Source organism: Solanum verrucosum, unplaced genomic scaffold, assembly GCF_900185275.1.
Source record: "Solanum verrucosum unplaced genomic scaffold, falcon-dt-bn FXZP01000261.1, whole genome shotgun sequence".
Classification (NCBI taxonomy): Eukaryota; Viridiplantae; Streptophyta; class Magnoliopsida; order Solanales; family Solanaceae; genus Solanum; species Solanum verrucosum.
In genome coordinates, this window is record NW_026019969.1 from 6134968 (window position 1) to 6160705 (window position 25738).

Below are 25738 nucleotides of genomic sequence, written 5' to 3' on the forward strand. Positions count from 1 at the left end.
ATGATGATGATGACACACAAGAGACATGAAGGGCCTGGCATGAGATACATAATATCCTCATGACTCCACCAATAATGATACACTCAAAAAGAATTAGGGAAATACAGCTTAATTAAAAGCACTTTGTTTTAAGGATCATTAAAATACTCACACATAATGCATATTAAGTTTTTTTTTATAAAATCCCTCTAAATATTGATTATGATTTTAAATATCTCTGTCCTTAGTGCACTCTGGTGGCGGAACAGGGTACCTCGCTTTATCAGTGCAATAGTTATAAACAGTGTATTTTTGACGGACCCAACGAAGTCTCCTGTATTGTAATGCATCTAAATCTTGGAAGGCCTTTTGATCCCACCATTTCATGCCTTTAGTGTTACAAACTTGGACTTCTTGTGGCGTGGCAGCTTCACATCCGTCCACGTGGAACGATGTGTATGACGCGGTAAATGGGGCATTGGACCAATCGGTTTTCTCAAGCCCACCTCTTGTGGCCCAATCATCTGCGTCCCAAAGACTTGAGTATATCTTCATTGGCTGATTGAATGGGAATTTCACACCAAGGTCTTTTGAGTTTTTGAATGCTCTAATTGGGACGTCGTCCACAAAGATCCTGAAATGTTAACACAAATATATTAGCCCAATCCATTTGGTAGAGGCCCAATGGAAAAAGCCCATTGTTGAATAATAGAAGAAAAAATTGTTTATTGCTTTTGAGCATCTTTTCAACTATTGTACTAAATTTTCAAAGCAAAGTGGTGAATAGTCTTCCACAGAACTTTTGAAAGAAAAAAAGATCACTTTTTACGAGGAAACATTACTTTTAGGTGCAAGATAGAAGACAAAAAATTTGTCGCAAGGACACCAATTAGCCAGCTTGCTTAAAGTATGTAGGACCAAATAATTTGAAATGGACATTTACAAACAAAATCTGGAAATTTCATACGAATCGTCACAATATGTTTAACATCATATCGATTTAAATGTTTAATATCCAAAATTAAAGATCATAGATGTCAGTTTTGACCAAGGTCTAACTAAAATTTTGTGATGAAGTCAAGAAGGAGTACATGTATAATAAGCATTAACATACATACTATTAAAAGTATATTTATCAAAAACATAAATATTGATTGTACATGTATAATAAGCATTAACATACATACCATTAAAAGTAAATTTATCAAAAACATAAATCTTGATTATCACAAAAGGACCAACATACATACTCACATGACAAAGGTTCTTAATGTTTATACCATGTTAAACTTACAGGTTTTCATGCTTCTTTTATCCTTTTAACTTAAACAAATTCCTAGACAAATGTGCATTTTGTATTAAACAATTGTTAGCACACTAGTTCTAAGCATTGTAGTTGTAGGACCACCACGTAGAGTAAAACCAAGTGCACGCATCCCAAGAAATAATTGGGACCACATAAGAAGAAACTTTACAGAAACAACAATAATGAAACAAGATTAAAAATCTCTAAATTATTTCATCCTGCTGTTTGATTAGATGTACTCCATTAAATAATTCATCTCACTATTAATTAATATCTAAGTAATGGATGAATATGGAATAAAATACTTAAACTAAAGAAGTAGTAGTAATAACTTACACAATGAGGTATGTGTTCCAAAGAACAGAATAAGAATGGTAGCCCTTGGTTGGATCAAACCAAAGATAGATTCTCTGTTCTCTGTTTCCTTTTCCTCCTGTGAACACATTTGTCTGCAATATGTATGGCTGCCCTGTTCTGTTCCCCAAAAATTCAAAATCTATCTCATCGTGCTCTGCATTATTCGATGACAGCTGAAAAACAAATAGTAGTAGTATTTCATTATTACTTCACTCTGAACAAAAAAACATACTCCATAAAGGAGGAGAGTTGAAGTAAATCGAAAATCATCGACATAAAATTAGTCATGATAACATAATATGTCGTTGAAGAAATGAGAAAAGAAATACTACTAGTAATACAGATCTAACTAGTGTCCATTTTCTAGCATAGTGCAACAAAACAGAACAACTCCAAGTAATGAAAAAATATGTTCTCGTTTTAAATTGAGCATATGCATATAATATACTAACAAAATGCAGTTTTATGATTATTTTCAAACATACCATCCGAGATGAAAAAATAATAATAAGGAATTACTATAGAAACTTATGTTTTTTTTAAAAATAAATAAAGAAAAGTAAGATACATAAATTGAAAATAAATAAAGAAAAGTAAGATACATAAATTGAATCGCGAGTAGTAGTATATACTTACGTAAAATGCAGTGACAACACCAGCTGAGTCTCCACCAACGAGCCTCATTTTCATGCTGAAATGCCCAAACAGATATGATTTCTTTGACTGAAATCCAGCTCCTTCAAATACAATAAGAAAATGTAAGAATATAGAAAATGTGAAGTTTACGATAACTCAATTAATAATTATTATCTCAAAAAATTATGTCTCAGACATCAAATTGAAAAACATAGTCTAGTTAGTACCTGAAGATCTGTCAAGAATAAGATCAGTAGTGGCACCACCATTGAGGAACTTAATGTGGTGACTAGCCCAACTTGGCTCATAGTTTTTCCAAAAGGGCACATCTACTGGCCTTCTAGGATACCCACAAAATCCCACAAGTGACAAATTAATCAAAACAATACTAAATAAAACTCCTTTTATGGTACCCATGATGAGAAAAACCAAGCCAATCAGAGATCAGTGTTTTGTTTCTCTTGTGTTTGTGTTTTTTACTTCTATTTTTGAGAATGAATATGACCCAATGGGAGTGAGGAAAAAGGAAGTGTAATGGCTGGTTATTTATAGGTGTAAAAGTGAGTGAGTTGGACTCGTGGTTGAAAGTTGAAACAAAGTTAGATTTTTGAAATTTTGGGTGGTTGTAACTTGTCCTTTCGTCAACAAAGGTTGTGATGCAGTGATAATAAGTATTCTTTTATCCTTATTAGTAGTCTCAAACATATTCGAACTCTCTTTGGCGAAATTTTTTATTATTTATACCTGCTTAAAATAACTTTTTATGTATGTATAGGTGGTGTCGAACCTCTTTCAAGCTACTTCGTGTGTCTATTTCTATAGATTTTGAACCTCCTTATTGAAAATTATGAGTCTGTCACTAGTCTCAAATTCGACTCCCCCTGAATACATAGTCATTTTTGTTAGGTAGCACTTTACTGCTTAATATGCACTTTTTAATATAAATTCAAATTTAGTTGAGCTCCAATATAAGTATCGAACGGATGAAAAACCAAAAAAATTAAACAAATTTGGCCTTTCAAATAATTGTCCCAAAGAGAGGTTAGAGTTAGTGGGTAATTGCACATTGGGGGAGTAATTAACGGGGACATGCACATGCCCGTATCAGAGAAAAGCCTTGTCACCTCAGACCGAGGAGGAAAATTTTATGACCCCATTCATCTCACTCGACCAAATAGCGCGTGCTTTTGTTTTTTTCGATTTTATACGATTTTTTTTTAAAAAAAAATAAGTCTAATAAATTAAAAAAATTATTAAATCTTGTTGTTTGAAGTATGTGATGTAGAATGTTGAATACGAGTTATTATACAATGACATACAAGTGATTTTTTTTATAGCGGGTGGGAGTGAATTTTTCTTGTGATGATATATAAGTGTATTTCATAAAATACAAATATGAGCATGTTATCTGTAAGTAAAATATATGGTATATACAGGTTAGTTGGATGTGTGATATTTCTGGATGATGATTGTAAAGTGTATTATTTAATTAAATTTATTTTATATCCGCATAATTTGAATAAATAGATATTATATGCTTATTATACGTAACATATACAATATAATGTATTATGCTTACATTTTAAAATTAGTGTTGCTATATACAAACTTTTCTCTTCTTTTTATCTGTTTAAATTTAATTCAAATCATCGAATCTTAAAATATAGAACGATACTTCCTCTAATATATGTGACTCTTTCTTTGTTAGTAGTCCATCTAAAATTTTTTTTTTTTTATTTGACAATTATTTAATAATACATCTTTATTTTGTCATTATTGAGTTTCACCCAATCCTCTACCGAAGAAATATCAACTAAAAAATAAATATTAAAGTAATTATAATAAAAAATTATACAACAAGTATAACAAAAAAATTCCTTTATTTCTATGTAACAATATCAAAATTTGTGACCGACAAATAGAGAGAGAAGAAAAGTGGATAAAGGAAAATGACGGGTAGTGAACAGCGTTATTTGTAGTGCAGTTACCCAATAAGTGCATGTGGTATGTATGGTTCGTGTTTCTGCGTAACTTTTGACGGCTAAACGAACGCGTCGGTGCAGACGGGCCCCTCCATAAATGGGCTGGCTCTGCTACACTACACACTCGATTTGGCAAATTGGGCAAGACAGAGACATAATCACATACACCTTCTTTTGGTTCCACTTCATGCCACGTTACCTAAATTTCCTTATTAATGTTAACATACCAGAATCTAATAATTGAACTATCTATTTTCAATTCACATAAATAACTAAGACAACCATGAATAACTAAGTAATCAAGTCTCCATCCTAAAAGGGACCGGACGATCTATAAGAATCCATTTATTGACTTTGTTATGATATTACGGATCGTTTGGTATAGTGTATTGAAAAAAGATAATGTACACATTATTAGGATGGTAAAAGTCTCACATTGATTAGAGAATGGATTGGTGGTTTTCTTATATGGACTTGGGTAATCATCTCTTCATGAGCTAACGCTTGGGGTTGAATTAGGTTCAAGTGTCATATCTTTAAATATATTAACTTTGTGTATTGTTAGTATTTTATTTGGTACAATTTTTAGCTATATATGTATACTAATGATTGCATTAGTTATATACATATTGAAGTGTATTGTATTACTAATATCATGAATTTTCATATATTAGAAAAATTTTTAAAAAAGTGTCAACACATGCATTAGATAATATTAATGACATAACTATCTCTCAAATGACCTCTTAAGATATTTCCCACTTCCCAAAGCTAAAGAATGGTGGTTATTTCTGTAAACTAACATCTTTATTGCAGAAGGTATGTAATATGTTTAATTTTTAATATACCGAATAAATCAAACACCGCATAAGAAATAATCTCAATAAATCTAATACAAACATTACTAATATACTCATTCAACATTATTATTCTTGTATACCTTATCAAACAAACCCTATGTTAGTTTATTAATTCTTAATACGCATACTAGTGAATCACTATGAAGGCATAATATTAGTGTTTTAAAAAACTCTGTTGGGACTCGCCTTGGGGCTCACACTAGGGCGGGCCTCTAACAAAACACATCAAAACTCAAGTGTGGGGCTTAGTTCTCTAAGACTTACGCTCGAGGCTCGCCTAACAGATCTTATACAAATTATGTGTTAAAATCTTTAGTTAACACTGTTGACCCTCATAATTCTTGAATAATTAAATGATACTTAATAATTTTTATTCTATTGAGATAAGAAGATTGAGAATAACTCAAACAACAAGTTTTAGTACCATATCTTTCCTATTTGGTAACACCGTGAAAGTAATTATATATTATGTAATATTTCTTTTAAAAAATATGTCGCGAAATTTTACTTTTTCACTTATTATTGGTCTTCATGGTTTTGTCATATGTCTCAAAATTATCATACTTTATTTAGTCATTTGAAAGTAATTTTATTTTTATTCATGATAGAGTGATGTTTTTATCATAATACTGGTAAGTTTATTAATTATTTTCTTTTAGGGGGTGAATTGTACGGTATGATAAGAATATATTTTTTGAGAAATAATAATTCTTTTATTATTAGAAAGTTAAGATATTAGATTATTTATACTTATATAATCATGTTAGAACTTTTATTTTCTATTAGTTTATTTAATCATATTTATAATTATTTCAAACTATTGATTTATTTTTATAATTTAGTGTTATTATATTGTTATACTAAATTATAAATTAAAAATTTTAAAATCCATACAGGACTTACTCCCCACGTCTCGAGGCTTAGGCCTTGCCCTATACTAAGTAAAACGCCTCGTCTCACGCCTCGCCGTTTAAAATACTGCATAATATCATAGAAAGCTATCAAAACCAATTGATTTCCTATTTATTTATTCGATCTATTGTTAATTTAATTTTTCTCTTATCTGGGATATAATGGAAATTACATTCTATGCCCAATTCCAATAATTAAAGATACTAAGAAAATATATTTTTTGGAATAAATATTTTTTTCTAATAAAAAAGTAACATGAATAGGTAGAGACAGTCTAGCATGATTGATACCAAATGGGTGGTCAAGTATCATATCATACCATATGGACAACTGATTATTATAGCTGTAGCTGATATCAAATTATTTAATTTTATTGAATATATGTTTGATACTGTCGTCACAAGGAATTAAAAAATTCAATATATAGTGCACCTCTATCACCAATTTCACTATCCTTGTTACTCCTATAACACTTCCAAATCTAGAAATATAACCATCAAACTTTGAGATATATAGGTATTTAATTAATTTAAAGAGAGAAAATAATGGTTACAGGATTAAAATAAAATATACACAAGAACCTTATATATGAGGGTGTTTTGGTATGAACAAAAATATTTAATACTTTTTATAAAAAAAATTCTGCTGAATATTTATATGTAATTTAGAAAAAGATTTCTGAATTAGGGGAAGGAGCACCATATAAAAAATAATCATTAGCAGCAATTAATTAACGATAATAATTTAACTATCGCTAAATATGTATTTTTAGCAGCAATTAACACTCTTGTGTATGTCACTCAAGCCTTTAGCGATATTGGTTCTAATGACACTTAACTAATTCTCGGTAAAGACTTTAACACTTTTCATTAATGTCTATATTTTTTGCCGCTAAAAATTATTTTTGTCGTAATGGGGTGTCGAGGGTGGTAGGGACTGGTGTGATTAAGGCGTGATGGATGGATTTGTCGAGATTAGGAAGAAGATAATAAACTTGAAATACCAGTTATAAAAATTATTTTACCTTGCTAGTCGTCCTACTAGAAAAGTCATTTTATAAATTAATTTCCTAGAGATTTTTATTTCAAAACATAAAAAATTACAAAAAATATTTTCGTCAATATCAAACACATCATATGCTAAACCATCAAAATGTTTTTTTATTTCTGTTTGGTTCAATTGCCAACACATTTTTGTTTTCTTCATTTTTTTTTTCAATCCATGTATCATTTTGTCTCGTGAATATGATATGTTTGATTATGTCATTGAAAGATAGTATGCCTAATTTTCCTGTTATTATAATATTTAACATTAATAGCTCAAAACATTAGCATTATCTTACTCATCAACTCATATATACAAATTGAACTTAAACATATATGCCTATTTATCAAAATCGAAATATATAACTGCACACCCCTTGACAAAACCATAAAATGGTTCTTTTGTTTATATTATATTCCATTTTATTATTTATATATATACGCACACATCTATGAGGGAAAAAATAGGAAACTTGCAATTGAAATATCTCTAAGCTAATTTTATGTGTTGGAGGATAGATACCATATCTCATATTATTTGAATAATATTACAATGAGCCCCACCCAAAAAAAATACAATTAATTAATACACTGTGAAAATCAAATACTAGTGAAGACAAATTTTGACACATCTTGCCCCGTCAAATTTGACCTAGAAAAAAGACAAATCTCAAATCACTATATGCGTGCCATTTAACTTAATTTCAAATGTTGTTATGTTGTTCAATTTTGAGTGTGTACGAATAAATATTTAAATTTGTGTAAAGCTGAATATGTAAATCACATGTGCGTGACAATTCGAGTGATGAGATATAATAGGCTAAGACACTTAAACTTGTTTAATGTTTGAGTGTATTGTCACATAGGACTCACATCTCTACTGGTTCAACTTTAATTTATACAAATTTAAGTATCTACTTAAACTGTTAGACATATCTAAAATTGAAGAAAATAGATGTCAACTTAGACCAAATTTAAAGACACGTACATTAATGGCCCTAGTAATTGATCTCCATCATTAACTGTACAATTCACGTATTGTAAGCTCTAATGAGCCTATTGTTGCCTATTGCATAGATTGGAGAAAGATGTAATTAATTGGAAACTTTGCAAAAATGACCTCTTATATATTTATGAATGACCCTCATACGTAGGCCTTGGTGTGTGAATAATGAATCGAAGACCTCAAAAAAAAAAAAAAGTTCATTAATTAATATGCATGTCTTCTAGACTAGTATAACTATTATCAACATAATTTGTATGTCCCATTTGTTATAATATTAAGCACATGACTTGTAGGGGAATGAAATTTGGACAGTCTTTCTTTAATTGAAAAGATGAGACTACACCAAATTTCCTGTTATATATATATATAATATATAAATAAAAAAGAAAGCATTTGATATATATCACAGTTATGTTTAGAACTACCATAATCATTGGCGGAGCTATAGTTTTAATTTCTCTATGAATTCAAGAATTTTGATTCATATTTTGTATTCGTATTTAAAAAATCACTTAACATGTATAAATATATATTTATCAAGAATTCGCTGAGCTAATTTTTTTAAAATTCAAAACTTATAAACTTAAAATTCTAATCCTCAAATGCACTCAAAGAGTACATTTCCAACAGGGTTTTTTTTAAAAAAAAATAAATGCATCGTGCAAGTGGTTAATTAAAAAAATACAAAGAAGTCTGTCAACTTATTTTCAATCACATGCAAGTTGGCAGTTGGGGAATAATATGTCTTTTTCAATCCTTACGATTATTTCTGGAAATAACCCATCTTTATCCGTAGTGTCCAATTCAGATGAAAAAAACAAAAAAATTGTACAACTGTATCCAGCAAATTTTAATTAAATGTATTTTACTATAGCTAGTAGTAACATTTTGTGCTTAATTAGATGAAGTTATTTTTCGCTGTCAATATAGGCCGATCCAACACATGACACGAGCTTTGAAGTTTGACGGGAGAGGGTGAGCTGGCACACGATTTTGATGGGCCTTCAAATAGTCAATCAATCCATTGCTAAACGGGTTGCGAGTTGATCTAACACCAACACATTTGAATCCGCTTGTGATTAGGCTGTCTTTTAACAAGTTGGATCTACATCTGAAAACTACGTACACGGGCTAAGCTAAAAAGCCTCATTTAGCCTCAATCTTAAATGAGTTCCAAAAGATTTTTAAGTCAAGCCCTCTCAATAAAGGAATATTTGGGATGGTTAATGGGAAAAGGGTGCAAAACGTTGTTCAAGAATATGAAATTAATTTATAATATTTGTTCTCAGTTAATAGTTTGACCTAATCATATCTTTATTGTTACTTAACTGGGCAAAATATTCTTTTATTTCACATAAAATTGACAAGAGTATAATTAGAAGACTAATGGAAAGGACAGTTGATCCAATTTAGTTCTTAGCCGTTATTATGCTATATTTTAATTAAATTGTAAGCAAAAATTTCACCAATTTAAGAAATTACATAAAATGTATTTTATAGCAACTTACAAATATTATTTTGTGCAATTTAAATCAAAAGCTCTAGATATAAGTATGTTCTTGTGGGTAAGATAACGTGGAGAAACATGATAAAAAGGAATATTCAAGAAATTGGACTGGGTTTTCTTTTGAGTCTTCTCCATATGGGCCAACATATTTTACATAGGGTCTTTGAGACAATGAACTGGAAAACAAATATTTTCATTTGCTTATCTACTATTATAATCATGGTGTCCAGACCAATTTGCATTATTGCATGCACGTCGACTAATCTTAGACTTCATGATTTTCAGTCCATTTCATTAATCGCTTGGATAGTCAGCCCATATAATTTTGGATTTGGTTCCCCTCCATTACCCTTTCCCTTTATTTCGTCAAGTACACATCTAGATGAGAAACATATGTACTATTTAATTGATAAAGGTCAAGATTATATTGCATTAACTAGTATCATAACCATAATTAAGTGAATAAGTTTTGGAACATAATCTTGACCTTTAACAATTAAATAGTACACATGCTCTCATCTAGATGTGTACTTGACGAAATGAAGGAAAAGGGTAATGGAGGGGAGCCAAATCCTATAATTTTCATATCACCAATTGTAGGGTTACATTGTAAATAATTCATATGGAAGAAGAAATTAAATTCTTATACAATCCTTTACATAACTAAAATTTCATAACAATAAAAAGAAAAAATTACTTGGATGGGTATCTTCTCATGAATAATTATTAATTTTAGCGATACTTTTTATTATTACCATTTATAGCAATACTATACTAAATATGCAATATGTACTAAAAGTGAGTTAAGTATGCAATATATATGTGTTATAATTGTTTTTAAAATATATTATACTTGTTTGGTAAGAAGTTGACACATTGTATTATAAGTGTATTAAAATGTGTGATAAATATATTATCCATCAATAAAACTTGTATTATATGTGAAAAATAAATTGCTCTTTGTAATGTATATTAAAACTGTATTATTAATGTATTAAAAGTGATCGAGTGAAAAAAAAATGTTATTGCTATAAATGGTAAATATTTTTTTTATTATAGTATATTTATGTAAGTTCCCCACAAAAAAATCATCAAACTGTTTTCAACCACAACATGTTTTTACGTTCCATGAAACCACCAAATGCCATTATTTCAATAACACAACAAACATACCAATTGTTTCAATAACATATACATACGAAGAACTAGAAAGAGATTATTTTTTTTGAACAATGAAACATTTCATAAATAATTGAGAGAAATAAACACGAAAGATGACTTTACTCCAAATGCCTAATTATGCCAGCCACAGACCTGTATGAGGGGGATATTTGGCCCAACTAAGTAACGGTAGGAGCATGAATGAACCAAACTACTAACAAAGGACAAATATTGTGAATTTTCACATTCCTAAAGGACATCAAGTATAAAGTAAATCATAACAACAATGTTGAATAAGAAACATGGTTTTGCATTAAACTTCAGAATTGAATAAAGAAATGTAGTCTACTGATAGCTTGAATTTGACAACAAAACCGCAAAACCTAAACTTCCATGGAAAACGTTCAGACGTTTTTCTGTTTATGGAATTGAAAGGGGTAAAAGATAAAAGGAAGATCCATAACAAAATACGAGAAAAAAAATAAAAGACAAATGAGAATGTTCCATAGTAAACTAGTATTTTCCACCTCTGCTACTAGCCATTGAATTCCCTGGTGATATAACTCTTTTTCATCACTCGTTGGGCTTGGCAAGGCTGCAATACGAGGGATACAGATATAAATCAGTTGACAGTCACAAGGATAGTTCCTTTTTGTTCTTCTTTTTTATTATAATTCTAATACAAAGTTGTTAAAAACAAAAAATAACTTACCCTAAGTTGGGGTTCAGCTTGAATGCACGCAAGTAAGGATCCATGGGTAGACCCATGGCAGCATACCTTGGATCGTATGGCTCAAAAGGAGGACTGCATTTCAAGTCACATAATTAGTATAACAACAGATAAAGTTAATGTAGGCTTTGGATTTGGTTTTGGCAAAAAAATTGGAGGAAAGTTGTATGTTGAAATTAATCTAAAGAGAAAATGAAAAGAAAAAACCTACATACACTTTAGGATTGTCTTCGTATATCCGAATAAAGGTGTTTTAAATTTATGGAAATATATATTTTAAAGGCTTTTGTAAACCAAAATGTGGAATGTTACCTGATCGCCTGAGGATAATCTATCCTGCTCTGTCTATGTTCTGGCTCAACAACTTCTCTCTGCATTCATTTCATAAAAGATGGAAAATTAGGAACATAGCACTTAACTATTTTTTAAATCGCTACATATAGACATTTATTGAAATTTTTAATTTTTTAAAAATAGATTGGTTAAACTATTGAAAATAAATTAGGGATGAGATATACTCCAGAATGAGAAGATGATTGATGCAGCCTCGGCACTCTGTTACATGCATAGTCAGTCTGCATTTATTTGCATTATTAGACGATGAGCTATTCAATACAGAGTATCAAAAAGAAGTTTGAGTTACATTAATAACTCAAGAAAAGAGAAAATGTCATAATTAGAGACCATACCCGTTTTCTTTTAGTGGTTGAACTTTCCTCACTTGTCGCTTTTTGCATTGCTGCAATACAAGGGATACAGATACCGAGCAGTTGATATTACACAGTGCTAGTTCCTTTTTGTTCTTCTTTTGATTTATAATTCTAAGAATACAAAGGTATTTTAAAAAATAAAATAACTTACAAAAGTGTGGATTCAGCTTCATTGCACGTAAATAAGGATCCACCGGTAGACCAATGTCAGCATATCTTGGATCATATAGCGTATATGGAGCAGGCCTGCATTTCAAGTCACATAAGTTCATGATTTTAATTTTGTGGTAATTTTACAGGTCATCACATAATTAGTATAACAGGTGTTTTAAAGGCTTTGGATTTGGTTTTGACAAAAAAAATGGAGGAAAGTTGTATGTTGAAATTACTTTTAGAGAAAATGAAAAAGAAAATAAAAACTACATACATAATACATTAGGATTGTCTTCGGATATCCGAATAAAGTTGTTATCAGTTTATGGAATTTTTCTTTTTTTTTAAAAAAAAAGCCTTTCTAATCCAAAATGAGGAATGCTACCTGATCACCTGAGGTTGAGGATAATCTATCCTGCTCTGTCTATGTTCTTGCTCAACAACTTCTCTCTGCATTCATTCCATAAAAGATGAACATTTAGAAACATAGCACACCTACTTTTAAATGGTTACATATACACATTTATTGAAAATTTTAATTTTAAAAACTAGACTGGTTAAATTACTGAAAATAAATTAGGGATGAGATATACTCCTGAATGATAAGATGATTGATGCAGCCTTGGCACTATACAACGTGAATAGTCAATCTGCATTATTAGAAGACGGGCTAGTTGATATGGAGTATTAAAAAGAAGTTTATATTTACATTAACAACTCAATAAAAGAGAGAATTTGATAATTAGAGACCATGCCCTTGAATTATTAGCGGCGTAACCTGCTAAAGCCAATTCGAGTTGGCATTATATTTTTATACCAAAAAAAAATTAAAAATTATATGCATGGTAAGGCTGAAATACAAGTATTCAGCTATCACAAGAAAGATTTCAAAAATAAAATAAACACGTGATAAAAGAAACAAACAAACAAACAAAGAGGTTATAGAAACATACCACGTAATTTAAGCCGTTGGTACTTGCATCAACAAACACATGCCTAGGTATGTTTAAAACTAGCATTTAGTGGATTGTAAAAAAAATATTGCCGTAAAAAGTGAAGGATAATCCATTAGTAATCAAAAAAGTAGAGGAAAGAATCCACATATATTGTTCAAGTTGATTAACAAAATGACTACCACGAATATGCTCTAGGTAAAAAAACATACTATTAATTTTACCTCGAGGTTGGAGACACATCAGGTCGATTCATCACAAACAGATCTGTTGGCAATTGATTATTGTGATGATGTGATTGATAGTGTTCATTGAATTGCCTGTGGAGGTTACATTTTCCAAGAGATATAAACAGAGTACAAAGGCTATGAATAGACCATAAGATGTAGCGTAACTAAAAAGGAATTATAATTGCAGCTGATAACATCCACATTCAGAATGACTCTAAATGTATGTGAAAATTTGAAATGAGAAAAAACATCTCTTTAATGTATCGTACACTTGTAAATGAGTTAAATCAATGCAACCCATTGTGACATATTTAAAATAGAATATGATTTCTCATGAAGAGATTTGTTAAAAATTAATCACAAATAAATCATCTCTCTCTTTTAATATCTTAAACCTCTGAATAAAGTAAATGAACCATTTGACACAAATAAATCATCTCTCTCTTTTAATATCTTAAACCTCTGAATAAAGTAAATGAACCATTTGACAGAGGGATCCTTTCATTCTGATTTTTCAGAAAGTCCAGAGATTTGAAACCTCCAGGCAATGAAAACATGAGATTTCCAAGTATTCTTTTATGAATAGGGATGTTCTATTATGTTAACATACTTATTTACACGAACCAAATAACTACTACCTGTGGCTGCTGAGTATAGACGATTCCTGCGAATTTTTTGGGTAGGTTTGGCAGTAAAAATAGTCAAGAATTGGTGGAACCTCCCCAAAGTAACTTGTGAAATTATCATCGGTTTGGGACCTAACACAAGCATAAAACAAATTGTTAGAATCACTTAGATAAGCAAGTGTAAGGCCCTTTCTTTTTTATAAATTGGTACAAGTAAAATTGTAATAAAATGACAATTACAGATGAATCCACAAAAGAATAAAAACCTTTATTTAGATGGTATAGTAAAAAATGTTTATTTGATAAAACACACTTAAGACACTAGCAGTGGTGGCAACAAATAGTGGTGGTTGTCAGTGGTGATAGTTATGAGGTGGCGATTGGTGATTATCATGGTTGGTGAGGGGCTGTAGTAGTGGTTTTGCAGTGGTGGCTGATGATGGCTTGTGGTGGTGACTAGTTTCATTCCTTGTTGCTGTGATGGTTTGCAGTGATAGTTGTACAGGGGAGGTAATTGATGATGGCGGTAGTGGATAGAATGGTGGTAAACTCACAGGCATTTTTAAGTGAACAACAAGTTCAAAATAATCTATATGACTGTTCTCTTGGACAAGCTTATTTCCAAGTCTATCAAATTTGATCAACTATTAACGAATAATCCTAATGTAGGTGGATTTGGTCAGGAGATACAGAAATAGTACTTCAAGACCTATTAGATCTGAATGAATTAGACCTAATCAGAATAAAGAAGTAATATTAAAAGGAAAAAGGAAATGTTACACTATGAGCTGACATCTGAAAATGAACGCAATTCAAACCATTATTAAGGTCGAAGGCCTCATTTGTTTGCATTTAATCATTAAGTTTGTTTGTTTAAGTGTGTTTGTTTTCTTATTTTACTCCATATACTTTCGGTCACCACCCACAACCACCATTTCAGTCACAACTATCACACCACCGCCAATCACCACCACCTACCATCCACAACCATCCTCGGCCCAACCACAACTATCACTACCGTCAATCACCAAAACCAATCGTCATTACCTTTACCATTATTTGCAATCATCACCACCAACTACTATTAATTACATCCACTAATCACAATCGATAATTACCACCATTAGTTAACAATATATATTGCTAACCACCATCATCATTCACCAATACCACTAGTTATCAGTATCATTCCACTACAAATTATCAGTCATCACTACCAACAATCACGATTAATCATTAGTGCCAACCACTATACCATAAGAAGTCGTTTGGTTTGAATTCAAGTTATGTTGATTATTTATAATGGAATAAGTTATGATAGGATTCGTTATGATGGGATAACTTATGCTAAAATTATTTTTTATTGTGTGTTTGGTTTGTTGTATTCAAAATAATAAATTTTAAGAACAATTTATTTGTTTACAAAAATACCAATTATTAATGTGAAAAGTAATGTATAAAAAAGGTTTAAAGGTATATTTTTGTCATTTACTTATTTGATCCCGAGATTACTGTATCGTCCAAGGAAAGGGATAACTTATCCCGATACTAATTATTAATCCCGAAATAAGTTATCCCGGACTTGCCAACCAAACAACAAATTAAGTAGCACTATAATATAATTCCAGAACTAACTGGTGTTAACCTTCACACCAAACGACCCACACAACCACCATCAGTAGTCAACGTCATCTGGTACACACAATCACCATCGTTAGTCATCACCACCACCAATTGTCATAAAAAAATTAAAATATTTATTGATATAATATTAGATTAATTTAGTATTTTTAATTGAATTTTATATTTATTATTTTCTAAACAAAGATAAATTTTATACATTCAGATGTTGAGAAAACAAACGGTCTTAACTATATAGTATTCAGATTCAGACCTCTAAATCTTAAAGAACATCTTAATATTCATATGTGTATTGAGATTCAAACGTTTTAATCTTAATGAAAACAAATGAGGCATAAGACATATAACTGGGAGAATAAAAAGAAAGCAAGAGAAATGTTCTTACATTGTGAAATCAAGGAAACAAGAGAGAAAACCAGAGAGTGATAACTTCAAAGACGACCACACGTTTCTGCAAGCAAGGAGGATCTAGAGCGTAGGCCCCACCTATTCGAGAACGGATGGTCGCTCCGCACCAGCACCCAACCTTTCTTTTGCTCTACTTCGATTTGCCTCCAGGAACGCGCCACTTGGGAACCCTAATAATATTCAAAAGCTGCTACATAAGCATCTTATTTATAATGCTCAGAATTTAATTCCTCTCAAGCAAATGGAATGAAAATGAATTATTTACTTCTAAATTAGGAAGAAAATTTAAATAAAATTAAATTCTAAACATATGAGTGAATTAAATATTCATACTTCTAAATTAGTAAGAAATTTGAATGAAATTAAATTCTAAGCATATGAGTGAATTAAATATTCATACTTCTAAATTAGTAAAAAAATTGAATGAAATTAAATTCTAAGCATCCGAGTAGATTGAATATTCATAGTTCTAAATTAGTAAGAAAATTTGTTCTAGATTGATATTTAGATTACCTTCACATGATATTGAATTATGTGTATTATTACTTTTATATTCTAGATTCACTTCTGGTCCATAATATTTGTGGACTATCGTAGACTTGGAAGAACATAATTTTTTTTAAGGGAAGCTAAAAAAAAGAAATAGTAGGAAAAGGAACTTTAATTTAAGTTGGTTATCTGCCACTGTACCAACAAATTCCAATATTCTCAAATCTCAAATGTCATCGGCAATCAATTAACTTGGAAATTCGTTCATCAACATCTCCCCTCGAACTAACAAGTATAAGTCTGCTCTTGAATCTTTAAGAACATATAAGTTTGCATACTATGCTAATGTTGCAAGAAATTCACCAATATTGGGCTACATGGAGTGTTTTCAACCTCAAATTACAAGAATTTGAGTCCAGTACTCTCTTTAAAGCACCTGCTTGTTTATAATTTATATGTTAACCAAATATATGAGCTAATATAGAAATATGTCAAGTATACCTTAGTCCAACAGCATGGGATGAGATGTTTGGTTTCTTCTCATCAAATAGTTCCTGACAAATTCTAAGAAATGAGAAAAGAGGGAGGGACAAGTTCATTGTTATTTTATTTTTTTTTATGACATGGAAAACCCGCAGCCGCTACCCTTTGGGTGCGCACAGGGTAAAACCCCACCTCCTATGCAATAGCTCGCAAACCACATAGTTGAGGTAACCCGCACTAGGCAAGCCTGGTGCGACGAACTCGACCCAGAAGGCAAACCCCTTGCTTTCGCTGGCAAGGGATTTCAAACTTGAGACCTCCAACATTAAAGTCCCAAGCCCAAACCACTGGGCCACCCCTAAGGGTAAGTTCATTGTTATGATGACACTAGTCAACTATAATTACGAAAACTATAACCTGAAAATTTTGCAACGCGCTTACTAGTGCATTTATAAGCTTGAACTTCTATGTTATCTCCTCTAAAGATCTTATTTTCATGGAACATATCTTCACGATTAGTTTTGCGGACAAGTTGTCTTGTCAATTCTTTTTATTTTTTTGATGAAGTAAGTAGATTCATTCAAAGGCATCAAGAAGATACAAGCTTTACAAGGATAGATCAGTTAAGCTCACAAAAAAAGGATTACTCTAAAAGACTCTTGCTTGACTCAGAATAATCTCATGAGGAGGAAATTCCAAATAGTCAACAGATGCTACATGTGCTTGTGCAACTCAGAATCTATTAATCACTTGTTCCTTCATTGCACAGTTGCAACAGGCCTATGGAACATGTTCTTCTCACTTTTTGGACTCACTTGGGTCATGCCAAGATCATTGAGAGAGGCTTTTGTGTGTTGGAGTTCTTGGAAAGTTGGGAAGTCCATCAAGCAGATCCGGTCTTTGGTTCCAGCCTGTATTTTGTGGTGCTTATGGACGGAGAGGAACAAAAGATGTTTTGATGGCACCCCAATTCCCATCTCTACCTTTAAAGCAAGATGTTTGATTACTCTTTTTGGTTGGGTTAATCTCTCTCCTGTACTTAGTGCCGATTCTTTCCTGGAATTTATCAGCTCCATAGATCTCTGTTGTTAGCTGTTTAGATAGCTTTTTTTTGCCTTTTTGGGAGCTGATATTTCTTTCTTTTGTAATCTGTGCATCTGCTTGATGCTTGATGCTTTGTTAATGACATTCTTCTTACTTCATCAAAAAAAAAAAAAAGGATTTGTAACCTCTTTCTAAGCTATAGAGCTAACAAAATCCAGGAAGAGTTCTAAATTATTTACAGGGGTCAATTTGGACCAACCAAAACGGCTAACTAGACATCTGCCTCGCAAAAGATTTCTAAAAGTTGAAATTCCAATATAAACATCTTTTGTTCCTCTCTGTCTATAAACACCAAAAGATAGCACCAGGGATCATCATCGACATATTCTTGATGGATTTGTCAACTTCCCGTGAACTCCAACTTTCAAGAGCATCCCAAATAGAGAAAGGCATGACCTAGGAAAGACCAAAAAAGCAACAAAACATATTCCAGAGGTCTAGGGCAGCTGGGCAGTAGCAAATGGTTGACACTTTCTGTGTGCTTGTGGCAGAAATAGCATCGGTTAGCAAGTTGGAATTTCCTTTTGGAGAGATTATCCTGTGTGAGGCATGAGTTATGCAGTGCAGTCCAGCTGAAACAGATCACTTTGGTAGGTAATTTTGTCTTCCATATATGCTTCCATGGCCATTTGTCAATTATTGAGTTCCTTGAGCATAAACTGTGTTATCCTTCCTTTGTTGTGTAGTGACCTTTTCTTGAGTTACCCCATTTCAATCTATCAGGCTCTTGGGGCGAAAAGGAGCAAGACTGCAATTTGGCAAAGAGACCAAATATGTCATTAAGTTCCCAGTCATTTAGGTTTCTCTTGAACCTTAGGTCCCAAATGTCGTCTGATTTGTTGGATGCTATGGTAGAATTTGGTTCAGCTGCAATGAGATGCAAATTTGGAAATTCCTCACCCAAAGTTGTGTCTCCCAATCATATGTCTTTCCAAAATTTGATGTGAGATCCATTGACAACTCTAAATGTGAACAATACAAACAAAGAAAAAAGTTTTGAAATAAGGAAAATGGCAGGAAAAGGAGGGAAAGGGCTAGTGGCGGGGAAGACAACAGCTGCAGCGGCTGCCAACAAGGAGAAAGACAAGAAAAAGCCAATCTCTCGTTCATCTCGTGCGGGTCTGCAGTTTCCAGTGGGAAGAAATTCACCGTCAGCTCAAGACCAGAACCTCTGCCCATGGCAGGGTTGGAGCAACAGCAGCTGTTTACTCTGCTGCAATTCTGGAGTACCTGACTGCAGAGGTTCTTGAATTAGCTGGTAATGCAAGCAAGGATCTTAAGGTGAAGAGAATCACTCCCAGGCACTTGCAATTGGCCATTCGTGGAGACGAGGAACTTGACACCCTTATCAAAGGTACCATTGCTGGTGGTTGTGTCATCCCTCACATCCACAAGTCCCTCATAAACAAAACCACCAAGGAGTTAAATTCTCCTGTGTTATCTTAGATGTATCTTGACATTGTGTGTGCTTATGTTTTTTTCCTCTTTATCTGGGTTGACTAATGACAGGGCACTGTTGGTTGTGTTTGATTAGAATAACTTATCTGATGTTATGAGCTTATGAACAAAAAAAAAGAAAAAAACTCCAAATGTGACGTTCCCAGCAAAATCTGGCCAAAGTTTACTGATCCTTTTCCATACACCAACTCCATATGCATCTGCTGAGACTTTAGTGGACCAGTGAGTAAGCTCACCCTGTTTAGCTTTGATCACCTCTTTCCACAATCCAAAGTCTTCAGTTCCGTACCTCCATAACCATTTCATCATCATGCTTTTATTGTGAGCTGCAAGGTCTTTGATACCCAAACCCCCTTGAGATTTAGGTTGTGTCACTTTTGCCCATTTAACCAAGTGAAACTTATGATCCTTGATGTTGCCTTCCCATAGAAAATTCCTTCTCATTTTGTCGAGCTTTTCGAGATGCAGGACTAGGGAAAAGGGACATATGATATGTAGGGATGTTGTCCATTACACTATTAATCAATGTAACTCTTCCTCCAAAAGAAAGATAATGCATTTGCCATGTTGCTAGTCTATTTTCAAACTTCTCAATTATTCCCAACCATAACTCGTTAGCCTTGAAATTTGCACCTAAAGGCAACTCAAGATAAGTTGTTGAAAAGGACCCTATGTTGCAGCACATGATTCCTGCTAGCTCTACCAGATTCTGCACTGAGTTTACAGGATAGATAGTGTTTTTTGACATATTTGTGTGTAGTTAGAGACAGCTTCAAAAATGTGCAAAATCAAGTTTAGCTTAATAACTTGTGATCTATATGCCCCACAAAATAGCAGAGTATCATCTGCATAAAGCAGATGTGAAACTGTGACATTGTTTCCCGTGGGCCTGCCTACTTTGAAGCCTTCAATCAATTGTAGTTGACATGCTTTTTGGAGCATCTTACTAAGGCCTTCCATAGCAAGGATGAAAAGAAAGGGAGAGAGGGAGTCTCCCTGCCTTAGCCCTTTTTGAGGAGAGAAAAAACCTGCAGCCCCCTGTTAATGAGCACAGCATTACCATTGTCAGACTGTATTTGATCCACCTATTCCCAAATCCCATCCTTCTCAAGATTGTGAACAGATAGGCCCAATTAAGCTTGTCAAAAGCTTTCTCTATGTCAAGTTTAAACAACGACCCTGCGTCTCCTGATTTCTACTTCCAATTCAGCACCTCATTTGCTATCAATACAACATCTGAGATTTGTCTACCCTTAACAAATGCATTTTGGTAGTCTCAGCTTCCCAATTACAAATTTAAGTCTCTCCACAAGAATCTTTGCTATTAACTTGTACACTATCCCAATAAGACTGATCTGTAATCTTTTAATTCTATTGCCCCTTTCTTTTTAGGAATGAGGGCAATAAAGGAAGCAATTATAGGACTTGACCATATGACAGTTATGGTGAAAGTGGGTTTAGGGCCCCGATTACTTCATATTTAATGACTTCCCATGCCTTCTGGAAAAAAGGCCATTGTAAAGCCGTCAGGGCCTGGAGCCTTGTCAGGTGCACAAGCCTTGATGGTAGCATGAATTTCCTCCTCTTCAAAATTTCTTTCCAGTCAATCTCTTTCATCTAGAGAGATGGATGACATATCCAGTTCTGCAAGATCAATGCAACACCCCGTAGTTTCTAGTACGAATTCGAGTTTTAAACGCCGACAAGTCGGTTTAATATCCGAAGACAAAAGTTGAAAATGGGTAAGTATACCAAGGAACCCTTATAATAAGTCATTTAAAGAATTAGACTTAGTCAGAGACCAAAGGAAGCCTTAGAACAAAAGTTGAAATTAAATAGGACTATGGTGGAGTATTTCAAGTGGTTCCAAGTATGGACTGACTTTTAACAAGCATATCTTCCAGCATATGGGGATCTAGAGGCTGAGTTACCTATAAAAAGAAAGTCCTATGAGTCAAATTTCCAGCAAGCCAAACCGCGCATCCATCTGACTTTGGAGTAAAAAGTTATACCCATTTTACCACACCATGCTCTGTTGAGGCAATCGACGAGCCAAAGTATGGTCGTGAGTTGAAGTATGACTTGTGAATTGGGTCGTGAAAAAGTTTTGAAAGGGTGAAAAATCAAGTTCTGGACAACCCCCAACGTAAGGTGGGATTTATGGGACGCGGATTGATCCACGAGGAGATCCACGACCGTGAATTATTGACGACTGACAGTCAGTCTGTAGATTTAAGTCGGCAGAAGCTTTTTAAAAGCTTTTAACACGATTCAAAGGCCTTTTTTCATTAATTTCTTCACCCATCTCCCCTATAAGCTCTCCAAAAGGGTTTCTAGTTGATCCAAGGTCCCTGGTAAGGATTTCTCATGGCTCGAGCTCAGTTTTTTTGCCTGTTACCACTGTAGTTGCTAACTTGGGTATCTTCTTGGCTTCTTATTTGGAGGTGAGCCATTTGCAGAACCAAAGGTCATTGGAATTGAAAATTAACAGTGTAACATAACACTAAAAAAAGGTTGATGAATAGGAAAGAAGTGCAATGAAAACAAAAGACTAAATTCAAAACTAGACAGTGTAAGCACTTGGGTGTAATAAATAGGAAAATAAGTGCATAAATGAAAACAACATGCCACTTTCTGTAACTCTCCTGAACATATTTGATAGTACATATAATTTGTCATGCACCTGCAGCTATTCACTCAACAAATGGTCTGTTACCTACCACAATTAGGGACTCATAGAAGACTGTAAATGGCTTTTCAAGGAAAGACAAAAGAAAGTGTGAATCTAAGCCGAGATCCCGCTTCAGATACATTTTAATACTATTGTTAAATTTAGTTGTTATCATAACAATATAAAGCAATATTGTTTACTTCTATTTCTTGTTGTTTCATCAAAATCTTCTAACAATTAACAGTGAATAACTGAAAGTTATACCAAATAAAATACCTTGAATTCTGAATATGGGAAAATAGTGCCATGATACTCACTTAAGATTTTTGCCCGTTCAAGACGAGCTTTCATGACTTCTCGAGTTTTCCATTTCTCCACAAGATAATTTTGTACTTCCATCGGATCCTATACTCTCTCGTTAATGACATTCTTTTCCTAGCTCCCTTTTGTGCTTATAATTGCTTGTAAATTCTATGTGTGGATCTCCTACTTGTTGGCTTTGTTCCCAATCCTTAACCATAACAAAACTCTTGCTCTTTTCCAACAATTTTCATAAAGGCACCACTAACAATGCAGTCCGTAGAAATTCCCTCTTCCGATTCTTGAACTTGCTCAGCAACAAATTCTTTCACCTTTTCCTACAAACAAGTTAACAAGCTCTGACTTTCAGTTTTTTATTTCACAGTCTTCTGTTCTATGAGTTAAAAATTAGAGGTTGTATACACATTCAATTCAGTAGAGGCATCATCAACCCATTGTCTATTTGTCTACATGTGAGCCAATTTCCAAAGTTTCTGAAGATTTTGTTTCTTTTCTGGTGGTTGGATTTCTCTACCAGAGTAAATCAAATTGTGTTATTGAAGAAAGGATTATAAAAAATCGTTATAATAAAAGAGATATTGCTCGGATGGATTTTCTAACACAAATATGTTCCATTCCTTGTTTTGCCACTTACTAATTTTGTTCACTGGTTTTCTGCATAGACATATTTTGATTTAAGAATAAAAAGCAGAATAATAAAAGAAACCATAGCATAACTTTATATCCATTGAATTTTGATAAAATAAATATTTGATTTGCTGATTAGGGGTGATTAGAAATACATTAAAGGGTGTGTTTGGTACGAAGGAGAACATTTTTCATTGTAAAACAAGAACATGTTTTCTTGAAAAATAAGTTTGATTTCTTACTCATTCTAGTGTTGGTAAAGGGGTGGAATGATCAAGGGTTAGGTATTGGGACCGTTGGATGGGTGGGGAAGATATAATTAACAAACAATGTCATTGTAGAACTTGATTTCCCTATATAAATCAAGAAAGTCATTTTACTAATATTCCAGAAACTTGTTTTTCACCCTAAGTGGAAAGTTAACTAGTTACTCTACAAGAGAGCATATCAGAATAAAGGAGAATCACCTGATCAACCAGGCCGGAGGAATTGAAATGATGCAAGAGACGATTCCAAGAAGGAAATTCAGGGACAAGATTGTAATTCTCATCGAAGAAAACGTTTCCGTACCGGCGGCCATTGCCGATGAAGAGATTAGGAGGCGTATTCCGAGGTTTAATGGGATAGCAATGGAGAGCAGAGGGTGGTTCTTTATATTGTACATAAACTGTTCGACGAAATGCCACAGAGAATCGTCTACTTCTCCGCTTCATTATTTTTCAAGTGTTCTTTTTCAGCTCTCGCCGAACAAAATACCCGAAGTGTAAAAGCTTGTGTTATCCCTATTAAATATTAATACATACATCTAAAATACACGCATAAGTGGAATAAAAAAACATAAAGTATTACTTTACTAAACTTATTCGACTACATCTAAAATTCACGCATAAGTGGAATGAGAAAAACATATAATTATTGTGTCACGATTTATGTGGGACTTTTTATTTTTTTTAGAGTTAAAACTTAAACAGTTTAAAGTTGATCGAAAATTTACACACAAAATCTTTAACTTTTTTTTAAATGAAATTTATATATTTATAAACTACATACCAAGAATTAATTTAAATTTTATTTAAATAGAATAGCTAGGTGCATGTATTTACAACCATTTTTGTATGTATAGTTATGACTTGTGTCATTCACCTTTCCATTTTACGCACTTGGAATATTGAGTAGTTATTCCTTTAATCATAATTGTCTAAATTCTTTTACCATATGTTGCTTCCACAATTTTTCAGAAGACTTACTAAATTGGTTGTCACACTTGCTCTTCAAAGTCTAAATAAGCAATTTTTGACTAAAAATTACTCCATAATATATTCTCAAACTTTATTTACAAAGACAATAACGTTTAATCAAATAACCACTTACAAACAACAAGGAAAAATTATCTAACAGTGCAAACATATGTTTTGTATTTACTCAAAATATTGAGGATTTGGAAAATTTACAATGCATAGTAAGGGTTTAGGTTTTATTGTTTTGCTATGTACCTATTCACTTGAAGTTGTATTAATTTGATGTATCTGTTCACTTGGAGTTGTATCGATTCGATGTATTTGTTCGTATTAATATAGAGCGAATCGATACACTATATAACAAGTCTTCAACTTAAGCAGCAGCCTGAAGGACAAATATTTTATGGACTTACCCCAAATTCAGCCCACTGGAAAATGGATAAGTTGCTGGTGCTGCCAAGCCCAATTTATGAAAACTTGGATTTACCAACTATTGCCGACTATTGTGTCAATGTCAGACTGCTACTATTGAGGTTGAAGAATACATAGTACTCATTAATTTGCATTGTACTAATTTTTTTCAAAAGTTGACCCCTATTTGTTTACACCCATATGAACTTTAGATATTTTTTCAAAAATTGCTATAATATGGTTCTCGGTACTTGTTTGTATGAAGTATATATTATAAAGTTGACGAGATGGAAAACAAAACAAAATATTACTAAAAACATAGGATTATCTTAAATTGAGAGGACAATTGACTAACATATTTCTTCTATATTTACCTACTTATTATTAATCATATCTATATGATTGACTCAAAAGATAGTGTAGATGCTGATCCTAATTCCAATAAGTACAAAAGTCAAACATATAACTAACAAAAGAATTTCTACTGCTGGTGGGACCAATCAATGTAGCTTTGGAACTTTATAATTCATTAATTGTCAAAGTAAAACCTAAGTTGTCAACAAAAACAAAACAAAGAAGTCAAGGTAAAATCGAAAAATATGACCTTGAATTGAACAAAGTTAAATCAAAATGTGATAGAGGGTGAATTAAACTCTTTCAAAAGTGTTGAATTCGACCCTTAGCAGGAACATTTTCCTAGCATTAATCGAATTTGTAAATTTTTGTCGTAGAATAT

General features: G+C 32.6%; 1 protein-coding gene, 3 long non-coding RNA genes and 1 pseudogene across 5 annotated transcripts; 1 reads left to right on the forward strand and 4 right to left on the reverse strand.

The window, feature by feature from the left end:
- LOC125815607 (probable xyloglucan endotransglucosylase/hydrolase 1) lies at window positions 1–2796 on the reverse strand. Its single transcript, XM_049495120.1, has 4 exons — window positions 2506–2796; window positions 2279–2379; window positions 1622–1815; window positions 1–613 (listed from the first exon to the last, which is right to left on the reverse strand). Exons 1-4 carry the CDS (start codon window positions 2693–2695, stop codon window positions 208–210), a joined length of 891 nt encoding a protein of 296 aa, XP_049351077.1. The 5' UTR covers window positions 2696–2796; the 3' UTR covers window positions 1–207.
- An 8665-nt stretch (window positions 2797–11461) lies between these two features.
- Window positions 11462–24057, reverse strand: LOC125816227 (uncharacterized). Its single transcript, XR_007442214.1, has 3 exons — window positions 23821–24057; window positions 22682–23043; window positions 11462–11554 (listed from the first exon to the last, which is right to left on the reverse strand). It is a non-coding gene; the product is annotated as an uncharacterized LOC125816227 (long non-coding RNA).
- Window positions 11792–12584, reverse strand: LOC125816228 (uncharacterized). Its single transcript, XR_007442215.1, has 3 exons — window positions 12341–12584; window positions 12169–12218; window positions 11792–11850 (listed from the first exon to the last, which is right to left on the reverse strand). It is a non-coding gene; the product is annotated as an uncharacterized LOC125816228 (long non-coding RNA).
- On the reverse strand, window positions 12744–14475 carry LOC125816226 (uncharacterized). Of its 2 annotated transcripts, XR_007442213.1 has the most exons (5): window positions 14164–14475; window positions 13520–13615; window positions 13296–13338; window positions 12936–12992; window positions 12744–12792 (listed from the first exon to the last, which is right to left on the reverse strand). It is a non-coding gene; the product is annotated as an uncharacterized LOC125816226 (long non-coding RNA). The 2 variants fall into 2 exon arrangements; XR_007442212.1 differs by having other exon boundaries at window positions 12750–12992.
- On the forward strand, window positions 19257–19728 carry LOC125816225 (probable histone H2A variant 1; annotated as a pseudogene).
- Window positions 24058–25738: the final 1681 nt, after the last annotated feature.